Consider the following 24,456-nt stretch of genomic DNA (forward strand, 5'->3'; position numbering starts at 1 on the left):
AACCGCCTGATGGGCCCTGCTTCTGTGGAGTGACAGGGGGAGCTCCCCAACCCCTGATGGGCCCTGCTCTGTGCATGACAAGGGCGGAGCTCCCCAACCCCTGATGGGCCCTGCTCTGTGCATGACAGGGGGCAGCGCCCACCCCCTGATTGGCCCTGCTCTGTGCGTGACAGGGGGTGGCGCCGCAACCTCCCCATCGACCCTGCCTTGAGTGTGACAGGGGGCGGTGCCCCAACCCCCCAATCGGCCCCACCCTGAGCGTGACTGAGGGTGGCATCGCAACCTCCCAATCCACCCTGCTCTGTGCATGACAGGGAGCGGCGCCCCAACTCCCCAATCGGCCCTGCTCTGAGCCTGACCAGGGGCTGCACCTAGGGATTGGGCCTGCCCTCTGCCACCGGGAGCAGGCCTAAGCCAGCAGGTCGTTATCTCCCGAGGGGTCCCAGACTGCGAGAGGGCACAGGCCGGGCTGAGGGACCCCCTCCCTTCCCCCCCGAGTGCACAAATTTTTGTGCACCGGGCCTCTAGTATAAAATAAATATCAAAAATATAAATCTTTGTTTTACTATGGTTGCAAATATCAAAAAATTTCTATATGTGACACGGCACCAGAGTTAAGTTAGGGTTTTTCCAAATGCTGATACGCCGAGCTCAAAAGGTTCGCCATCACTGCTCTAGGGGAACCCCAGGAGACATGACTAGTAAATTTAAAGTGGTGTCCTGGATGAAATCCTGGAACAGAAACAGGACATTAAGTAAAATTTAAGGAACTCTAATAAACATGAACTTTAGTTAATTACAATGTATAAATTTTAGTTTATTAGTTTTAATAAATATACCATAATGTAAGATGTTAAAAATAAGAGAAATTGTGCATGAGGTATGCAAGAATTCTCAGTACTATTTTTGTAATTTTTCTATAAATACACATTTATTCTAAAATAAAGTTTCTCTTTAAAAAATGGACAAAGAATTTAACTTGGATTCTTCACCAAGGAAGATAAAAGGATGCAAAATGACACGAAAAAATGTTCAACATCACTAGCCACTGGGGACATGTAAGTTAAAATCACTCTGATACCACTACACACCTATTAGAATGGCTAAAATAAAAAAATACCAAATTCTGGGAAGGATACAGAGCAACTAGAGCAAGAGTTTTGCCAATGCCACAGCCACTCTGGGAAACGGTTGGCAGTTTTCTTATAAAATTATATGACCCATTAGTCCCACTTCTAGGCATTATTCTAATGAAATAAAACATGTTCATAAAAAAACCTGTGCATGAATATTTTGTAGTTGCTCTATTCATAAGTGCCCCAAGCTGAAAACAGTCCAAATGTCTGTCAATAGGTGAAGAGGTAAACAGTGTTCATACACTGAACATAAAATGGAACATTACTTGCCAGTAAAAATGAATGAACCATGATACACGCAAAAGTTTAGAAGAATCTCAATAGCATCATACTGATTTAAAGAAGTTAGCCACAAAATATTGTACACTGTATGATTACATTTGTAGGATGTTCTCAAAATGATAATAGCTATAGTGATGGAGAATACATTATTGGTTGCCAGAGACTGGGATGGGAAGAGGCCATGAAAGGCATGGGGTAGTTTTATTTATTTATTTTATTTCATTTTTATTGATTTCAGAGAGGAAGGAAGAGGGAGAGAGAGAGAGAAACATCAATGACAGAGATAGAGAATCATTGATTGGCTGCCTCCTGCACGCCTCACACCTGGGATTGAGCCCACAACCTGGGCATGTACTCTGACCGGAAATCGAACCAACCACTGAACCACTCTGGCTGGGCCATGGGGGAGTTGTTGGTGTGGTGTAACTGTTCTGTATCCTATTGTGGTGGTGGTGGTTACCTGATCTATCCAAGTTTTTAAGTTCATAAGACTGTACAGCAAAAGGAAACGTCAATTTCATTGTATAAAACTTTTAAAAAATGTATATGTATAAAAATAAAGATAAAAGATTTATGAAAGCAAATATATATGCTGTGACAAGAAAGAAACTACCTAGAAATAAATTTAAAAACACACTATCACATGATCTCACTTAGATGTGGAAGCTAATGAACAAAATAAACTGATGAACAAGACATGTCCTAAGACATGGATACATGGAACAGATTGACAGATCTCGCCAGAGGCGAGGGTGAGGATGGGAAGAGGTTAACCACAGAACATATATGCATAACCCATGGACGTAGACAATAGTGTGTGATGAAGGCCTGGGGTGGGGTGGTGGGTGGGTGGAGGGGGAAAAGAGGGGAAAACGAGGCATCTGTAATACTTTCAACAATACACACACACACACACACACACACACACACACACATGCACACACACGTGCGCCCTGGCTGGGTGGCTCAGTTGGAGCATTGTCCTGTGCACCAAAAGCTTGTGGGTGTAATCTTAGGTCAGGGGGCATATGGGAGGCAACTGATTGGTTTTTCTCTTACATCAGTGTTTTTTTCTCTTTCTCTCACTCCCTCTCTCTTTCCTTCTCTCCCTCCCTCCTTTCCCCTTTCTCTCTCTCTAAAATCAATAAACAGCCCTAACTGGTTTGGCTTAGTGGATAGAGCATTGGCCTGCGGACCGAAAGGTCCCAGGTTCGATTCCCATCAAGGGCATGTAGCTTGGTTGCAGGCACATCCCCAGTAGGAGGTGTGCAGGAGGCAGCTGATCGATGTTTCTCTCTCATTGATGTTTCTAACTCTCTATCCTTCTCCCTTCCTCTCTGTAAAAAATCAATAAAATATTTTTTAAAAAAGCTTTAAAATCAATAAACATATCCTCAGGTGAGAATAAAAAAAACAACAAATGCACATCTTCTAGAAAGAAAAATTATAAGCATTTTTTTTAAGGTCACAAAGGAAGTTTTCAACATTTGGGAAAAACAACAGTCATTGAAAGATTCAACATCATAAAGATGCTAAATCTCATTAAATTAATTAAAAATATTAATATTCCAACAAAAATACCAACAGTTTTTTTGTTGTTGATGTTTTGTCTGTATGATAGGTTACTAGGTAAGGTGATTCTAACAAAAATACAGAAAATATACACATACAAATAGCCAGAAAAACTGTCTTTTAAAAGTATGATAAGATGTAGCATGTATTGTTATTAGAAGTATTAGTATATAGTAGTGTTTATGAAATCTCAAAAATTTAAACACGGTGGTGAATGACTGAGCAGGAAGACCAAAAGTTTAGAAATAGACTCAAGCACGCAATGAAATTCAGTATTTGATAAAATGACATCTCAAATCTGTGGTGAAAAAAATGTACTACTCAGTAAATAATATTGGGACAACTAGGTATCCATCTAGAATAAAATAAAATAAAATTGGATCCAGCTTCTCTCTGTCCATAAACCAGAATACATTCCAAATGGATCAAACACTTAAATGTACAATAAGTGGAACTATAAAAATGTTACGAGAAACATGGTTTAATTTCTTTACAACCTTGGATGAGGAAGACATTTATAATTATGCCTCTAAGCTATAGAACCATAAAGATGAAGGTAGTTAAATTTGATATATAAAAGTTAAAAGTCTGCAAAGCAAAAACACCAAAAGAAAAATCAAAAGAAGAATAAGAAACTGGGAATTATTGCATCTTGCACACCAGCAGATAATTAAGTTCTGAATTATAAAAAAGAGCATGCAGAAGCAGAAGAAAAAGTCTAATAATGCAGTAGAAGAATTTGCCAAGGATGTGACTAAATAAATGCAAATGATTCTTAAGCAAATGAAATGTTCAGCCTTGACATTAATAAGAAAAATGCAAATTGAAACTACACAGAAATGTAATTTATTATATATCAGATTGACAAAATTTTGGTAACATCCTCAGTTGACAAAACTGGAAGAAAACATATATGCTTCTTTATTGCTACATTAAAAACTCCTGTAGCCCTGGCCTGTGTGGCTCAGTTGGTTGGGTGTCGTCCCATATACAGAAGGATTGCCAGTTTCATTCCCAGTCATGGCACATGCCAGGATGGGGGCTCAATCCCGGGTGGGGGGCCTCCCTTCCCTGGCTGCTGGCTGCCTTCCGGGGCCTTCTTTCATTTCGTGCCGCCTCCTGGTGGTCAGTGCACATCATAGCGAGTGATCAAACTCCCGGTCTCCTGGTCGAACTCCTGAGGGGACACTTTGCATATTAGCCATATATAGATAGATAGATAGATAGATAGATAGATAGATAGATAGATAGATAGTTAGTTAGTTTAGTGCAGCAGTTGCCAACCGGTGGTCCGCAGACCACTGGTGGTCCATGAGGTCTGAAAGGTTGGCGACTGCTGGTTTAGTGCACATACGCATACATATACACTCATATATTTCTTAGCTCTGACTACAGAGAGGGCCTAGAAGCAATGACATCTTATTAGCAGTGAGCATACCCAGAACCCAGGTCTTAGTTTATAATTTTATTCTTCAGTAAAAGGAACCAGGGCTCCTTAGAAAAATGGCTGTAGACCTGGAGTAAAGACATAAAAGATTAGCCTGGGGCAACTTTAGTGGCCAAAAGCAAGTACTCAAAAATGAAAATGATGGGGGGGCTCCCAATATCCAAAGCTGGAACAATTTGAACAAAATAATACAATATTGCCCTAGCTTGTTTGGCTCAGTAGATAGAGTGTCGGCCTGAGGAATGAAGGGGCCCAGGTTTGATTCCAGTCAAGGGCACATGCCTGGGTTGTGGGCTCAATCTCCAGTGGGGGGGTGGCTGTGCAGGAGGCAGCCAAACGATGATCCTCTCACATCATTGATGTTTCTATCTCTCTCCTTCTCTGAAATCAATAAAAATATATTTTAAAAACAATTTTAAATTATAATCCAAAATGTAAAATTGACATCCTTGAATCCACACTGATATAAATGAATGAATGAATAAATAATGACTTGGGGTATAATAAATCTCCCACACAGAATTCTCAATAATTTATGTACATAGTTTACTCTCAAGAAGTTGAAGCACAAATCCCCATCCCTTATGTATGGGCTACACAGTGATTTTCCTGTAAAGAGAACAGTATGGAAAGGGGAAGTACAGTAACTTTACAGTAGAGAAGCTGACAAATACTACCTCAGCCAGGTGATTAAGGCCAACACTGTTGGTGAGAAGCCATATCAAATAGCATAAACCCTTGACATAATGTGATGAGAATGGCACTGTGGGCTTCCTCTCCAAAACCGTTAACACCTGTCTAGTCATGATAAAAATATCAGACAAATCCAAATTGAAGGACCTACCACAAAATACCTGACTAGTATTGCTTAAAACTGTCAAAACCATCAAAGGCAATGAATGTCAGAAACTGTACAGTCCAAGGAGACATGATGATTAAATGCAATGGAGTATTCTGGATGGGATCCTGGGAAGGAAAAAGTCTTCCATAAAAACTAAGAAATCCCCCCAAAGTATTTGTTCATTAGTTGTGCCAAATGTGCCATATAGCAACGTTAACAGGGAAAACTGTCTTTGGGGTAAATGGGAGCTCTTTGTGATATTATTGCAACCTTTCTGTAAATCTAAAAGTACTCTGGCATTAAAGTTAACTAGTAGGGATTAGTCTGTCTCTAAAATGAAATATGATGCAGCTATAAAAAGGAAAGAATGAGGAAGCTTTCTAAGTATTGCATGGGAAACTGTATATTGTTACTGAGTAAAACCAGGTGAAGAATTGTGTGCTTTTGCATGTTATATGTACAAAGAAATGCCCAGAGAATGCAGGAAAAAAAACCCAATTATCAAAATTTTCTATAGGGAAGGGTATGGGAACTGGGCATGTGGGCAACAGGAATTGAAGGAAGTCTTTTCATAATATATGTTCACATGTGATTTTTTGAACCATGTGAATATATCACCTATGCAAAAACTAGATTGTAAAAAGAGAATATATGAAATGAACGTTTACAAACTCTGAACTGAGTATTCACAAATTAGAAGCAGAATTTTAAAAAGTAAAACATTTTCATAAACCTCAATTCCAAATCTGACAAGATATTTCCATTTTTAACTTTTTTCCATCACTTATAACTGACCCAAGACAATTTCTTTTATATGAAACTTTATATTGTTGATATCAATTCAAAAATGAATTTTTAAACTTGAGCAGGTTCCATCTAACTCCACATTAACTATGAGAGAGTGAAAGTACATACGTAAAACCTAACCAGAAAAAGGCAAGGGATCTAGTTTTTCCTTCTGGCAAGAAAAAAAAAATCCCCTCAAACCTTTAATCCCAGGAAGGTTATAGTAATAATCAGGAAAGAATGTAATCTTAGCCAAGTGTCCTAGGGAAGAGGTAAAATGCATTATACTCAGACTCAGAGGTGGTGAGTGCTGGGCCCTAGTGAGCATTCCCTCCCAGGGACATCTTAATAGGAAAAGCCCTGAGGAGCCCAGTCTGGGCTGTTAGCTGTAGTGTGGTTGGTCATTGTTAATACAACCTAGTGTGGAAACTGCATTTTATACTGACTCAGTTTCTGATCTGTTTCTTGTCTCAAACTGGTGCTGTGTTATCTATTTACAAGGCATTCTGCAGACAGTCCACCTGGAATCAGATGGGATCAGCTGAAAGATTATGAAAGATATAGGATTTGTACAGTTGTCCTAACAATATACATTTTGGGGCTTAGTTTTCCAGCGCCCGACCAAGGACAAACTGTAAAGTATTCGACAGACTGGATATTTGGCCTCTCTCCAGGTCTGTGGACCTAGATTGATTCCTCTGTATATAACATGAATATTAGTAAATAACCATAGAATACTTTTATCAAGTTGACTTGTTTTTCCCCAATCAGTATGATGATAATAATAGTAATAGGTAAAATGTGTGTATGATTACCTTGTGCCTGTCACAGTGTCATCTGCTTTGTCTCATTTAATTCACACATGATCTTATGAGATAGTTCTATTATCCTCCCCACTTAGAAAATGAGAAAAATAAATGAGATTCAGGGAGGTTAAATAACTCCTTAAGGTCACAAGGTTCAACCCCAGTGTGTGAGAGCTCATCCTGCTGATTACTATCTCAAATGTGCCTGCCTTTGGGCTGAATTCTAGAAAGCCCTGTACACATGTAAAATACTAGGACATGTATCTTTTCAGTTTACCAAGGGTTTCACATGTGTTTCTTATTGGACCCTCACAACAGCACTGTCACTCTGAAAATTGATACTACTCTCATTTACAGATAAGGAAAATGAAACTCAGATCACCTAGTTAGTAAGTGGCAGCTATGAGGTACCATCTTAAGCCTTCCAACTGATTATAAGTCCAGTGTATTCTTTCATTACCCTAAATTTTCAAAGACAAATTTTATTTCTAACAGCCCTTACTATTCAAATGGTTTAATCTTTCATATTTTAATCACATCACTAAATGTGATTTTAAAAGAGCAAATATTTCAGTTAGATAAGTGAAGTGAAAACATTCTTAATTTTTAAAGCTGTTATCTATAAAAAGACATTAGCAATCGAAAAACAGTTTCAAAGAGTCGTATATATTTCAATATAAGGAAGTAGTCATGTACATGTATTTGGTGCTTGATAAATATAATTACATCTAGAATTATAACAGGTTATCTAAGAATTTCTTTTTTTCTGAAACTCTAAGTAATAACATTTTATTAATAAAATAATTCACATTTTCAATCCATTCCTTTCTGAATTGCTTTTATCCAACAAATTTTTCATTTCTGAAGTTACTCCCACTATTTTCAAAAGAAATTTGGTATGGAAAAAGAAATATACAATAATAATTGAGCATCTCTTAGGATGATTCAGGAAAGCGTAGTTATCCAGCAATAATTGTGTATCTGACATACATAAAAGATGGAGGGAGCCTATAAGAAATGTACCAGTTGTCATTTATTAAACCAGATTTAAATTGTTACATAGTTTTTTGCTTCTAATTCCTATAAGTAGAAAAGAATCTAGGTTAAACAAATTACAAGTTAGTGTTCATAGTATCTTCCTAACATTTAAAATTACTGTCATTTTATTAGTAATTTGGGGGCATAGCACTTACATCCCAGAGATAAAAAGTAGCTGTGTAACCCAGAAATGGCTGGGTCCAACAGTCAGCCTATCTATACATATAAAAGGCTAATATGCAAAGTGTCCCTCAGGAATTCAATCTGGAGACCAAGAGTTCGATTGCTCGCTATGACATGCGCTGACCACCAGGGGGCAGCGTGGAACAAAAGAAGACCCCGGCCAGCAGCCAGAAGGCCCCGATGGCCCTGATCACTGGTCAGACCTAGAAACCCTACCCGTGCACGAATTTTGTGCACCGGGCCTCTAGTGTTCTCATAATTCCTGTGTATTCTCTTTTCCTACCTCCCTGAAAAATTTACTCCTTTAGGAGGAAGTGGAAGTTTATTGATGGTTTCCTAAAGATAAAGATATCTAAGTTTGGTTAGGATTAAGAGAGTGGGGTTCACACTGAGCAACACCATTCTCCCTAAAGCCCATTCACCTCCCACATGCAGCCTGTCCAACCTCACTTTTGCTAGAGCTTTCAACTCTCCACCTTAAGACTCTTAAGTTTTACTTCCATACAACTGCCACTTGTCAGCAAACAAAGGACACTCTGGACACTCCAGTTCCCTGGATTCATCCTTGGGACGAGGGGAACAGTGGGTGTGTGTGGATTGTAAATATTTGCCTGCCACAAGTAAAAACGAGCATAATATGACCAAATATGAAAAGAAGACAGAAGATAATATATTTGTATTATAGACACTATAAAAGTTGTCTATGGCTTTTGACATTTACTTCTTTTTCAGCTAAACAAATGCCATAAAAGATAGCATTGCTCTGTTGTTTTTAGTTGGAAGATAACAAACCACAACCATTGACTTGTTTATTTTTGGTAATGGTGGCAAAGTGGAGTCCTTGTCACTCTTTTGCACTGTCATCTGGCTCTTACCATCACCACCCCCCATAATTTGAGAAACAGCTTACATAAGTTATAAGTTCTATAGCTTGGAAAAGAAAAAAAAATCTTGATGTTTTACATAAAAATCCATATTTCTGGCATCTATTGAAAATCTTCAAGCCCAAATTCCCACATGGTAACAATCAGCTAAAGCCAAGTGTTGGTTGACTGCTCATTTATATTTTCAGCTCTGAGTTCAGTTCTGCTGTCTACTGTGACTGAATCTTCTATGCAGGCCTTCCTCACCGGCTAATCCAACCAACTTTTGTGTTGTTTCCATATGTGCTCTTATTTTGAGATCATAAAAAAATATTTCTTTTCCATTTTAAAGTAACCTTTAGATAGATTTCAAAATTTTTTGTGTCTTAAAATGAAAACATAAGCTCTTTAAACAATTGTGTAGCGTTATAGCAATTTACAATTGTTGGGTGTGTCAGCTGCTGTTCTTTTACACAAAATAGACTTATTAAGTTATCATAAAGAAACAATAGTTTTAAAATTTGTTCTCACAAATACTGGAAGTACATTTTTATACATTAAGGACATCTTGGATTATTTTGTTCCAAAACATCTATCAAAACAATTGCTTAAAGCTTCTCTGAATTTTATTTCAGCACTGCATATGTCCTTAAAAGATAGCTTACAATGGCTTGGAGAAGTTATGGCTGAAATTGGACCAGCCCATTTACAGAAACACAAGAAATGGAGTATCTTTGATATAAAACAAGCCAATGCTATCACTGATTATTTAAAAATCAGGTATGGGTTTCTTTTTAGTCCCAATTATTTTTTTGTTTCATATCTTCTAGAAAATATCTTCTAAATAGAAACTAATTTGGTTTTTAGCAAAGTTTGACATTTACAGAAGTTATATAGTAATTAACCCAACCAATAATTAGAAAATATTCTAATCATCCATTCAATAAATAAAAGTTAGGACATTGATCAATTTAGCTAACTTGCATTTTTAAAAAGAGGTTTATGTTTGATAAGTATAGTTTTATTTAGAATTAGAATAAATTGATCTATGCATTTCTTTTTTCTCTAAATCTCTAATACCATTTTATAAATAAAAGGGTTCTTTTTGATTTATCAGACTTGATTACAATGGAATCTATATTTTATGTAGATGGCCTTAATATCAAAATTTCACATTTTAAAGAGCAGCATTCATCTCCACTTAAACATTTATTTTAAATGCTTTGTACTAGAAATTTAAAAGATTTATGTATATACTTCCTCAAATTTATTAGCTGTCTGGAAATATTTTGTAGTATTGACCAGTTAAACTCAGTAAGTTTTTCTTTCTGCATAGAAAATGATGGTATATGGAGGGAAAGTATTTTTATTACAGTGATTCTTCATTGGTGAATTAAGAAATCTGTCTTTTTATTTAATCTGTCACAGGGTCTGCATTAGAGTCCTTTTTCTCTCCCAGGAAAGATAGATTTTAGAGTTTGAAAACATTTAAACAAGAGTTGGTAAAAATATTTCTTTTGTCTAACTAAAAGCTTCCCCAGAATATCTTTGTTCTCCAATACTGTATACTGCAGTGTCTTCCAACTTTAAATTTTAAAATTTCAAAATAAAGCGTGCTGCATGATGTCCTAGACATGCTCATGATTTGCTTGGCAAGGATCCTGGTTGTAGTCTGGAAGCTTTTTAAATATTAATGTGTTTAATATGATAAGATTTGTATACTGATTTCTGGCATGAATTAATAATGGCACAGGATATAATATGTTTTTATATAATAGCATTTAATATAATATGATTTCTTACCATAAAAACATACCTCTAAAGTGTGTCTCCCACTAAAAGCCACATTAGTCTTCATATCAATTAGAATAAAGCAATGTCCTTGTGTGGGGGGAGAGGAGGGAGTGGAAATCCAGACTGAAGGGAACCTGGTCTCAGGTCTTTCTGCCTCTCAGGGCTTGGGACACGGGCCAGGGGGAATCCTCTGCACATTCATATAGCATCCTTCTTCCCCTTCTCTCTCTGTTTGAAACGAACAGAGAGAGAATGACCAGAATGACGGGAACGACTGGTTGCTATGAGGCGTACTGCAGCCAGCCAACCGGCCTGATAGGGTGGGTGGCAGCCCTCCCCCTGGCCAGATCAGGGGCGGGGCTGGCTGGCCAACCTTCCACGTACCCCTGCCCCCAGCTGGCCTGGCCCCTGATTATCCCCCCACCCTGATCGGGGGCCCGGCCAGCCAGCCAACCTCCCGCGTCCTCTCCCCCCCCACCAGCCCTGCCCAAGAGCTTGTAATGGTCATTGGAACTGGTCGTTAACCACAGCAGCAAAACCCATGCGGGCACCATAATAACACCTTCTTGATGAGGGAAGATGGTGGCTCTTTTCTTTTTCATCTCATATCTCTCATCAATATACTTCTTACCATTTTATTTCAGAAAATGGTTCAGAGGAGACGTCAGTCCTAGTAACTGTTAGGTCCTAACCAGGATAACCACTTATCAAAAATCCCTTGTCTTCTTAAAAAAAAGTACTGTTTGAGAGATTAGTCATCATATAAAGTATACAAAATAAATCAGAACTGTTTTTGATGCTGTTAAATCTTTATACTGTGATTTTAAAGAAATTATACATTTTCAATGTACATGTTACATAAATAAAATATCAGTTAGTAGGATACCTGGAATTGATACAGAAATTGTATAAAGAGAAATACATTTTTCGTAACACCTGTTCAGAATGCCTCATAGATCCACAAATGTAAGTTTAGTGGCAATTAAATCATATATTTTTCATTTTAATGACTATAAAGAAATTTTATAAATATGAAGCTAACTCAATTATTGAAAGTATGAGCATGCTTCAATTTAACCTGATATTAAATTTACTCAACCAGTGAAAACCCTCGTCAATTTAGGGAGAGCAGTTTTTAGAACATGACCCCATAGCACATGAAACTTAACTGGCATAAAATTGAAATCTCATTTGATACTGTTAATAGAGTCTAAATCAGTGATTTTAAACTAGTTTGCCGTGCCATAAGAATTTTTAAAACATGCAATATTTCATTATTTATTCAGGGGCACTGACCTCTTCTCCCTTATATTATAAAATTTAAAAATGACAACAGTCAACTCAATAGCCATCGAGTGTAAACGAATCAAAATTATACCTATTTTTTGTCAGATCAGCAAAAAATATTGTTTTGATGTGCCACATAATTTTAATATAATTAGTTTATGTGGCCATGAGATGAAAAAGGTTGAAAATTGCTGGTGTAAATTGTATATTCTGTCATGTGTCTGTGATTTTAAAAAAACTAACATCAAAATTCCTCCCCAACATTACTGTAAGTACTGATGAATCTTCTTGTGCAATGTACACATTTGCAAATGTTGTATACCATCTATATATATAAAAGCCAAGTGGCCAGAATGACCAGAATGACCGGAACAACTGGTTGCTATGAGGCGTACTGCAGCCAGCCAACCAGCCTGATGGGGGGGGTGGCGGCCCCTCCCCCTGGCCGGATCAGGGGCGGGGCTGGCTGGCCAACCTTCCACGGCCCCTGCCCCCAGCTGGCCTGGCCCCCGATTATCCCCCCACCCTGATCGGGGGCGGGGCCAGCCAGCCAACCTCCTGTGTCCTCTCCCCACCACCAGCCCGGCCCGATCGGCCCCCAGGCAGAGGGGCCGGCCAGACATCCCCCATGCACAAATTCATGCACTGGGCCTCTGGTATAAATTTAAATACTACTGCAGCTTTTTAATATAGGACATAATTTGGATATATATCTGGAAGCATACATCTTTCATTGTGTATTCTACCTATCCCCTGCAATTAGGTGAAGGTAATATGCACAGGCATGTATGCAGTATGAGAAAATCAACACTGCCCCTTTGTGCACAACAAGGAATTGAACTTTCTGGCATGGGGTCAGATGCCTTGACCCATTTTCATTCTGGGTATTTCGTCTTTGATTTATGACTAAGACAAGCTGTTTAGCAAAGTAGTCTAAGGCTTGAGTCAGTGGGAAATCTAAAGGAAGAGGTGTGTTGATGTGTATGTATATGTTCCCCCACGCCCCACGTGGTTCAGGGTTCAGGATCTGGAAGAGGGGCCACATGCAAATGAAAGAGACAAGAGATAATAATTTGGAAATTGGGGGCCAGGTGAGAGCCCATCCCAAGAGGATGGACTCTGCTTGTGCTCAGGCCTCGCCATCTTTTTATTTAATTTGGGATCCACCCATAGCCCTTAGGCAGGCAAGTTCCAGTAGCAGGCAAACTATCTCATCAGTAAGGATTTAATGACTATCTGGTGGGGAAGTTGCTTCTGCTACCATTGTCTCAACTAAACAGTGGGTGCATAGCCCTGACCTTTGCCTGGGCTTCAAGGGTCACCAGCCTTCAGGGTTCCTTGTCCACACCTCTCTGCTAGTGAAGACAATAGGCAGCTTCCCACAAGAGGGAAGAAATTTACTCTCATTGTGGAGGTGTCACAGTTTGCTCCCATGGGAGGTCATCTAATATTTCTTGGTAAAGTTAGAGAACCCCAACCCAGGTGAGGACCAGTGTGGGGCAATGGAGGCAACTTGACCTGCCCCTGAGTAAGTGCCTCCCTGCCCTCCTCTGTCTCACCCTAGTAATGGCCTCACCCCAGCCTTACATCTTTGATCACTACATCCATGTCACGAATTTCCCTTTGTCATGGGAAAATCTAATCACTACATGTAATGAGGAGAATAATGCTGAAAGATGATGAAATTCCAGGAAGACTTATGAATTAACTTTGAATTGGAAAAGAAAAATTTTATACTAATTCACTGAGAGGAAGCCAAGCTATTTACAAAATACAGTTTTTACTTTATCTACTCAAAATCAGTGTAATCTTTTTAACCTTAAAGCTTTCTCTAGGTAAGCAATGTAAGGATGGAGAATTTGAATTTATTTTGTTTCATTGAATCATCAAACTTCACGAATCTTGATGTATGTTCTAGCCAACAAATCAAAGTAATGTCAAAAGCTAAGTTAGTTTTTTGAATGTTGATGACTAATTTACTAGTAAATGTATAAGGTCCTTCTCCCCACCCCACCCCCGCAAAAAAATACTGAGTGAGTCTGCACACCCATCACTTTTTAATGGATTGTGTTAGTCGTGAGATCAACTTCAAATATAACTCAGAGAGACCCAGCTGCCTGAGGATTTCTTCATTGATTTCAAATGAATTGAAACTTTGATTCATTACAGCATTCAGAAGAAGCCATTATTATACATGCTCTGTAGCTACATTTTGCAAATGTTAATTTCTCAGTTATATTAAAATCAATTTTCTTAAATAGCAAAAGACCAGAGTGAAAGAGAAACCACTAAGACAATTTTTTGTTCTTGGGTATTTTGCTGTATTATGAGTCTATTAATTTTCCCAACCAGCAGGAAGAGAATTAGAAAAATTCAAATATTATCACAAACAGGATATTAGAAATCAGCCCTTCAGTAAAATTTTAACTTTTAATAATACATTGCTAAGATCTTTAAACATACTAGAAATATGTGTTTGGGATCTTTATAATTTTTTATACACTAACCACTTGATCTTTAGGGTAGGAATAGAAGAAATAATCTTCCTTAAATTAATTCCTCTCTTTGATGTATGATCAAATATTCTGCAAGAAAATCAGACATCTTCTAAATGGATTTTAGTTCATGTTGCATCATTTTTCAAGAGTTATCAGAGATTAATTTAATCTTGAAACAGATTTTAGAACGTGAGAAGAAGTAATTGATATGAAAGTAGATTGTAGAATTCCATGCCATTTATGCCAAAGGAAACTGACTTCAGTTTGGAACAAAATTAAAATAATGTGAAGTTTGGTGTTATTTAGTTGTAAGCCAGGAAATGTTAAGGTGAATATAATTGCTCCCTTATTCCAAACCTATCTACTCATCACAGTTAATTTACTGATATTATTTTAGGTACTGGTATATTGTCAATGTCTCAGAAAGTAAACCTTTAATTTCTTAGTACTTATAAATTAAATAAATTTATTTTGGAATAAAGGAGGAGTTAACTCCATAGTAGTGTTTAAGGTCTTTAGCTTGGTCAATATGAACAACTTTCCTTTAATAAACATTCTTACATATTTGCCTTTTTTCCTGAAATAAATGTTTCACAGTCGCACATTTGTTTTATATTTCAGCTTATTTCAACACTACAAGTTATATGAGTTTCTGTTCTACTCTACCAGGGAAGAAATTGTGATAGGAGCTGAGGTAAGTAATTTATCTAGATGGCACCAATTAAGCTGAATCACTTAATGCATGCTGATCAGCATCTGGATCTTTAACTGCTTAAAGCAACTTCTTGTCAAGATTACTCAAGTGTTAATATAACCAACTAGTAGTTTACAAAAAGAATAATCACATAAAGTGACTTTGGATTAAGAAAATAAGCTGTCTTGGCATTAACAGCATTGTTAAACACATATACTTTGTGTATTTATGGATTAATTCTTTGACAAAGCTCAAATGGTTAGGGTATGTATGTCTTCATAAAAATAAAATCAGGGAAAGTGAGATAAATTAATTCAGTTAAATCTCTTCTAATTGCACATTTATTTTCCGTCTACTCCTTTAAGGCTTAATTCAAGTCCTACTTCCTCAATGAAACAAACCTTCCTTAATTGCATCGTGTTGCAAAGGAAGGGTTTAGGCAAACTCTTTAATCGCATTCTATTATTTTATTCCAAGTGATCTCTTTTTGCTGAATATTGGCTACTTTTACCACACCAATTAGCACATAAATGCACTGTTACATGGTTTTCTAACTATTCCCTGTGGATTGATATTGTCAATATAACCTGTGTGTAATTTCCTTGAAGAAAAGGGTCATGTGCTGTATTTCTACCACAGCATGCAGTATAATGAAGCATAGTAGTCTCTCAGTTAACACTACTTCAGTGATTCAGTGGCAGTGCGTAAAATAGAAACTCTATGGTCACTGGTTTACCAGGAGACACTTTTGAGCAGCCTTACATATAATCACATATTTATAAAGACCAGAAATGAATATGTGTAAGGGAACATCTTAAGGAGACTAAAAATGCCATTAAAATGTGTTTCTTAGGTACTCTACTACTTTAGGAGACTACACTGCCTAAAAGTGTAAGGGATAGGAGTGGCCATGTTTGCAAATAAACAGTGAATAAGGGGATATTTATGTTATCTTTATAATTTTCCTGATATTAAGAACCAGATGGAATGTGCCAGAGCATTGTTATTCTACTGTTTATAAATTGCTTATTTCATAAACATTTCAGTCACCATCACTCACCCTCCATTTGGATACTTGTTCTAATGGTGCCCTTTTAAAAGTGAGCTGGAGGAAAACAAGGAACCCTTTTGCTTTTGAGTTTCCTTAAAATTTCTTTTTTGCAATATCCTGGTAGCTTAAATGTCACTTGACAAAGTTTCACTGAAAACGTTTCCATTTCAGAATTACATCATATAGTGTGACAGTGTTGCAATAATTATCAGTTTGGAATACGATCCTATCTCATCTATTCAGCAAAACTTTGGGAAAATGATAGTGGCTTCAACAGCAGCATAAGCAAATATTTAGAATTATCAAGGAAAATTTCATAAAGAACTCCCTTTTCCCTTTGTTAATTGCACAATCATGCCTTTCTTCTCTGCTGTAAGGATATATTTAGGTGACATTTATGCTCACGGAAAGATAAAGTGGAGAAATCGGACAAGGATTGGCTCCTTATTTGCCATTGTCTTGTATTTTCTGCAAGCTGACCAGAACTATAAAAATTATCTTTAAGAAGATAGTGGATCTTCAAGAATTAGATCACTCATGGATTTTTAAAGGATTAACCAAAGCAGTTATTATAGTACAATATTTTATGGGATTTTAAAATTATCTCATAACTGTGCAAATATCTGTGTTTTTTTTTCATTAACAATCTTTTACGGAGGAGGCAAGAACCTGCCCCCCTAATGTGACTATTCATGCTGACCTCAGAGCTCTGGAAACAAAAAAGGGCCACATGACAATGTTCTAAATTTAACTCTCAGGCAAGCATTCAAACTAAATAACTGATCAAATTTAGTGTTTTGTTTTTTTTAAATTAATGGATGGAAGATGAGACCAAAACACATAAATCACCTCTAAGAATATTGATAAATATTAATTTTAATTATTAATAGGAATATAAATAAATCATGCTCCTACTTTTCTTTGGTTTTAGTTTAAAGAAAATTGAATTTTTGTGTGTTTTTTTAAATTTAATGATTGTTTCTAGCTATTTCTACTCACTTTTATCAAGGAATTTCATGTTATTCTTAGGTCATAGGAGGCATGTTTCAGTAAATCATTTTTTTAAAATTAAATCTTTATTGTTCAGATTATTACAATTGTTCCTCTTTTTTCCCCCCATAGCTCCCCTCCACCCGGTTCCCACCCCACCCTATGCCCTTACCCCCGCCACCCACTGTTCTCATCCATAGGTGTAAAATATTTGTCCAGTCTCTTCCCACACCCCCCACACCCCTTTCCCCCACCCCCCCGAGAATAGTCAGTCCACTCCCTTTCTATGCCCCTGATTCTATTATATTCACCAGTTTATTCTGTTATCAGATTATTTATTCACTTGATTTTTAGATTCACTTGTTGATAGATATGTATTTGTTCATAATTTGTATCTTTACCTTTTTCTTCTTCTTCCTCTTCTTAAAGGATACCTTTCAGCATTTCATATAATACTGGTTTGGTGGTGATGAACTCCTTTAGCTTTTTCTTATCTGTGAAGCTCTTTATCTGACCTTCAATTCTGAATGATAGCTTTGCTGGGTAAAGTAATCTTGGTTGTAGGTTCTTGCTGTTCATCACTTTGAATATTTCTTGCCCCTCCCTTCTGGCCTGCATAGTTTCTGTTGAGAAATCAGCTGATAGTCGTATGGGTACTCCCTTGTAGGTAACTGACTTTTTTTCTCTTGCTGCTTTTAAGATTCTCTCTTTGTCTTTTGCTCTTGGCATTTTAATTATGATGTGTCTTGGTGTGGTCCTCTTTGGATTTCTTTTGTTTGGGGTTCTCTGTGCTTCCAGGACTTGTAAATCTATTTCTTTCACCAGGTAGGGGAAGTTTTCTGTCATTATTTCTTCAAATAGGTTTTCAATATCTTGCTCTCTCTCTTCTTCTGGCACCCCTATAATTCGGATGTTGGTACTCTTGAAGTTGTCCCAGAGGCTCCTTACACTATCTTCATATTTTTGGATTCTTTTTTCTTTTTGTTTTTCTGGTTGGGTGATTTTTGCTTCTTTGTATTTCAAATCTTTGACTTGATTCTTGCGATACTCTAGTCTGCTGTTGGAACTCTGCATAATATCCTTTATTTCAGTCAGTGTATGCTTAATTTCTAGTTGGTCCTTTTTCATAACCTCAAGGGTCTCACTAGATTTCTTGAGGGTCTCATTAAATTTATCGGCGGTTTCTAGAAAATTCTTGAAAAACCTAAAAAGTGTGGTTTTGAACTCTATATCCTGTAGTTTGCTTTCCTCCATTTCTGTCATTTGTGACCTGTTTCTTTGTCTCTGCATTTTTTATGCTTCCCTGTGTTGATAGAGTGGCTTTCTGTGTTAGGTGTCCTATAGGGCTCAGTGGCTCAGCCTCCCCAATTACCTGAGATGAACACTCTTGGTGCACCCCTTTCTGGGCTTTGTGCACAGTCTTGTTGTAGTTAAGCCTTGATTGTTGTAGATATCACTGGGAGGAATTGACATCCAGGCCAATTGGCTGTGAGAATCAGCTGTGTCTGCAGTGGGAGAACTTCTGTGCTGGAGACACCCTTCTGGGGCAAGACTTGCTTCAGTGGGGCTTTGGTGCTCACTGAGTCTGCCCCCTGAGTGTGTCCCTTATGGATCATAGGAGTTGTAATCTGGATGGTCCCACTCTGAGCACTGGGTACACTGGCTCTTGGATCTCTAAGGAGGTGCTAATTTAGCCTCTGCCTGAGGCTACCCAGCAGGAGCTATGGAGAGATTCCTCTTCTTTGTTTGGGGTTTGGAGGTGCCCAGATGAGGCCCAGCTGTGAAGCAATGCAAGCTGCTGTGGGGCCTTGGACCTTCTTTTGGAAGTTCTGGGTCTCTCTGATTCAGCTGCAGTTTGTTAGGTAATTTTCAGGTTGCAAAGGGCCAGGCCTTTCATATGCAAAAACCTCTGTGCATGGCTTGGGTGGGGTGGGGTCTCAGGGGATCAACAGGGCGGAGCAAGCAGCTATGGCTGCTCCCAGTCCTACCCTAAGAGGCCCCGCGTCTCAGTGTCCGGGTAATCGCTGCAAGCACCTCTGAGGGAAAGCCTCCTTCAAGTTCTGCCCAATGCCAGACAGTCCAGTTTCTCCCTGTATGAGTCTGGGTCCCCAGAGACTCACCCGGAACTGGAGTTCAGAGCAGTCGGGAGCTTGAGACTCCCTCCCGATTGAAAAAGACAACCGTGTCCTCAGTTTCCAGCCTTCTCCACATGCGCCGCCTCCTCAGCTGCCAGCCCTCTCCACATGCGCCGCGTCCTCAACTGCCAGCCCTCTCCACGTGCGCTGCGTTTTCAGTTGCCAGCCCTTTCGGCATGCGCCTCCGTACCTCTGCACTTTACTTCCGTACCTCCTCTGAGTCTCAGTGTGCTTTTCTCTTTCCTTCTAGTTGTAGAATTTCCACTCAGCCAGCCTTCCTGTCGTTCTGGATGATGTCCGTTTTGTCTTTTAGTTGTATTTTTGAAGTTTTTGTGCGAGGCAGCAATTTCTGGTGTTTACCTATGCCGCCATCTTGGTTTCTCCCTAAATCATTATTCTTGACCTGAGTTTTTTATAATCTAGAAATCGTATTCATTTTATAGCATATGTTATTGAGTTCCTGTTATGTTTAGGCCTTGTACTGAGTTTCGGGTATAACAGTGATAAGCAACAATTCTTGTCCTCAAGGAGTTTACACTCTACTGAGAGGAGAGAGAAGAATAAATAAGTAATTACAGTATAGGACCAATAATGTTAATACACTATGGGAACAAATAGAAGACAAAGAGGAGCATTTAACTTGTAGATTTAAGGCTCATAGTGCTTCTAGAAACAAGTGAAATCTAATAAGTGTAAATGACTTAGCCAGACAATATATTATAATTTTTGGAGTATGAATGAAATTCCACTCAAAATAACCGATAAACACAGTGGATAAGCTAGCCAAAGGTCAGCTGGATCTAAGTAGTCAAATAATGTTATGGCGTGTGTACGTACACGTGAGTGTGTGTATTATGAATGCATGTGTCTCCACCTCTCATCCTAGTTCTTTCACTTCTCTGATTCTCTCTGTTTTGGACTCATCCCCTTCTGTAGACAGACTTCTTCCAACTGGCAGGAGACATGACATAGGCATCTCTCATTTAACAACTGCAGACAAAAAAGAGATATCCTTCATCACATGTTAACATTACTGGCTGTGCTCATGTCATGTGCATACCCAGTTAATCACTGTGGCCAGAGAAGTGGAGTAAAGTTATTAGAAAACCGAAGTAGGCCATATTGAATGGGTAGCAAGATGAACATGTACCCAAAAGAAGCAGAAAGGGAAATTGCAGAAGGAAGAGTGATTTTATCAAAAGAGTGAAGTAAACATACGTGTACAACTCTTCTTCCATCCAAAATCCCATGAGAGACCAAAATTTTCAAAATCCATTATGCTATGGATAAGCGATTTTTTGACATCTAAATTTATAGATTATTGATTAGATGGAACCACAGCCTCATATGTACAAAGAAGATAATACAGAGTTAATGAGGGTTTCTTAGGCATCCTCAATTGATACAGAAATGGGAGAAAGCTTTAGATGGAAAAAATGAAAGCAAGTAGGAGACTGCTTTCTGAGCAACTGCACATCCAGCCCCTTCTCCCTCTGCTGCTTGAGCAGAGCACTGGGACTTCATAGCATTTGCTCCAAAGCTAAAGAAACTAGTGCAGACATTGACATACAAGAGGAGGGCAGCTCTGTGGTGCTACTGACCTTCAGGAGAGACAGCAAATATACCCTAAATAAAAGCTACTGGCACACCTAACTACCATCATCCTTTGCACCTCCTACAGTCTCTAATGCAAGTTATGGCAAACATATCCCCAGATAAGTGAGCCAGAGTCAACCTAATGTAAAGAGGTATGTTGACAACCCCAATTCACCAAACAGTTGAGGAAAATAAAAACATACACAGGCATGAAACTCTACAAACAGATCAAATAACAGCTAAGGAAGAGGTAATAGAGCAAATGGTAGAAGACTGATTAATAGTTTCAGAAATGTTTGAAAATTTATTATATTCTTGAAAAGTGAACTAATAGCGATGTTAGAAATTTAAAATAAGATTTTAAAACTTTCAATGAAATATCAGGTATAATTTGTGTTGATAGATTTGAAAATGTACAAAATTGATATTAAGGGAACTATAAATTACCAGTATTTCCTTGAAGGGATGTGGAAATCTTAATAGAATGTTAACCATATAAAATGCTGAAAAATGTATGCATGGAAATGGCATTATACCTCAAAGGTTTTGTAGGTCAGTTTTACCAAAATTTCTCAAGAGTAAATAATTCCCCTTTTTACAAATTGTGATGGAGGATAGAAGGAAATGGAAAGTTTTCAACTCATTTGAAGTTAATATAATCCTGAGAAAGGCTATGAATTGATAATGAATATAACCAGAAATGGAAAACAATAATGCAAAGTTATGGGCAATCTCAGTTATGAAAATAGATGGAAAAGTCTTAAAGAAAATATTAGGAAGTGAAACAGAGCAGATGATTAAATGTTCACAAATAGGATTTATTCCAGATTTGGAGGGATGGTTTAACAGTGGGATATTTATTAATGTACTTTACATTGTCAAATTAAGGGAAGAAAAAACCAAATGATCATCTCAGTAGATATGGTAAAGAATTTAATAAAAGTAAATATTGATTTCTGATTTTTAAAAGACCCTAGTTAATCAGTATAGAGAATTACACTCTTGAGTCATAAAATATAACAACCCAAGAAACTTACTAGTATATTTTAATGAAAACCTTAAAATACCCACTAGGGACAAGACAATGATAATTATTATTATGTACCAATATTGCTTTTTAGTTTCTAGCCAATGTAATAAAACAAAAACAAAAAAAGAAATCAAAAGTAGAAGAAAACAGTTACTGAAAAATAACACACAAAGCTGCCATTGTTTGCAGATGGTATGGAACACAACATTAAGAAAAGAATATTTTCCTATATTTTAGTAATAATCCACTAGAAAAGGATCACATTGATAATAATGAAAACCATAAAATATTTAGGTATGAACCTTAACAAATCTGGAAGAAAAACACAATGAAAATTAAGTAGTTTTAATAAAGAGATTTTTTTCTTAAATTCTGAGTAAATATATTTATATAGAGAGAGACATATTCCCAGTTGAGACTATGGGAAGATATCCTGTCACTCTATAAATAAACCTGTAAACTCAAGGTAGTTACAACCAAAATGTTATAATTATAGCATTTTACCAAGTAATTATTTTTTAAAAAATTTATTGTGGAGCATATACAAAATAGAAAAAATAATATTAAACCTCACGTATCTATTACCTAGCTTCAACAGACAGTTATGAACTTAAGGCCAAAACTGTTAAATATTTTAATATGACTCTAAAATAGTGAATTTAAAGTACCTCTTTAATATCATCAAATGTGCAACAAATGATCAAAAGCCTCTAATTATGTTATAACTGGTTCATATTTCTGTTTTAGTTTATTGTTTGAAGTAGTATCCAAATTTGAATTGCAATTAGATTAGTCATTTTTAATGTATAGGTTCACTACTGTTTTTATTCTTTCCTTGCAATTTATTTATTGAAGAATCCACATCTTCTCTAGAATTTCCCATTGCTTGTTTTGCTAATTGCATTCATGTGGTATCCCTATCATGCTCCTCTGTCTCCAATATTTCTAGTAAATGGGTTCTTAAGGTTTAGAGACTGACCATATTTTAGTTCAAATGTCCAGCAAAAACAACCTATAGGAGGTTTTATACAATTTTATACAGAGGCAAATAATGTCTGGTTTCTTCTCTTTTTTTATGATGTTAGGAACCACTGATCATAATTGGCTACATATATCATTTCAAGTGGTGATATGCTATTTATTATTCTTTTTTAAATTTATGAAATGGTCATTTTTATGAATAGAAACTTTCACCCTTCATTTTTTTATTAAACTGAGATATAGTTCATTTAGAAAATACAGGATAAGTGCTTGATTCTTCTTTCTTTAATTGTTTTCAAATAATAAATTAGATTTTTAGTATCCTCCAAAAGTGACTGTGGTAGAATAATTCCCACCCACACCCACATCAAGATGCCTACATACTAATTCCCGGAACATGTGAATATGTAACCTTACTGGGAGAAAAAAGTACAAATGTGACTAAATTAAAGGATTCAAGATGGAGAATTATTCTGTAGTATCCGAGTAGGATCAAGGCTTCTCATAAGAGGAAAGGTGATGAAGGAGAGTCAGTCAGAGATGGAGAGAAATTCAAAGATGCTATACTATTGGCCTTCATGATGGAGGAATAGACCAGGAGCCAAAGAATCATGGTCACTTCCAGGTAATGGATAAGGCAAGGAAACAGATTCTTCTCTAGAGCCGCTAGAAGGAATGCAGCCTTGTCAGCTTGTTAAGTGGAAAACATCTGACTTCCAGAACTGTAAGATATTAAATATGTGCTATTTTCAGCCACTAAGTTTGTGATAATTAGTTATAGCAGGAATAAAAAAGTGACATGAATTTGGGCTAATGGCACACAATTATTTTCTTTTGATGAATTTTAATTGCTATTCTTATTAACACTCAGGTTGTATCATCTTTGATCAGGTATCCCATTGGTCTATTTACCAATCCCTGTCTGAATACCATACTGTTTTAATTGCCATAGCTTTATAGAATGTCTTGTTATCTGATATGGCAATGCCTTCTCATTGTTTTTCTTCTTCAATATTTGGTTGATTATATAGTATACCTGTAATAGTTCATTTTTCTTCCATATGAAATTTAGAATTAAATTCATGAATACTATGTATATTTCTTGTATAGAACATATACAAGTATTTACAAGAGTGGCATTTAAAATCAGTTGGGATAATTGGCTACATGTTTGATGAAAAATATTAAATTTCTACTTCGTATCAAACTTGAAAATGAGTCTAATTCATTGAGAGATTCATTTCTCATAATGATAGACATATCCCATAATGGAACACTATAATTTTGTCCTCCCTAACTTTCATGAAAACAACTAAGAAAGTTGGACAAGGTTTTTTTTGTTGTTTTTTTTAAGACTTAAATATTTGAAAGTATTGGAGCTGGCAAAGCTTTAAAAAAATATGGACCCAAGAAGTGAACCTGACATTTAGAAGTAGTTTCTACTAT

General features: G+C 37.1%; 1 protein-coding gene across 2 annotated transcripts in view; it reads left to right on the plus strand.

The window, feature by feature from the left end:
• Positions 1–24,456, plus strand: part of CABCOCO1 (ciliary associated calcium binding coiled-coil 1) — a 107,229-nt gene that overhangs the window by 17,539 nt on the left and 65,234 nt on the right. For both annotated transcript variants that reach the window (XM_006089709.3, XM_023754608.1), the window contains exons 4-5: positions 9,590–9,734; positions 15,155–15,227. In XM_006089709.3, coding sequence (XP_006089771.1) covers positions 9,590–9,734; positions 15,155–15,227 — 218 coding nt within the window. The remainder of the gene's footprint in view (positions 1–9,589; positions 9,735–15,154; positions 15,228–24,456) is intronic.

This window comes from Myotis lucifugus, unplaced genomic scaffold (assembly GCF_000147115.1).
Source record: "Myotis lucifugus unplaced genomic scaffold, Myoluc2.0 scaffold_62, whole genome shotgun sequence".
Taxonomy (NCBI): domain Eukaryota; kingdom Metazoa; phylum Chordata; class Mammalia; order Chiroptera; family Vespertilionidae; genus Myotis; species Myotis lucifugus.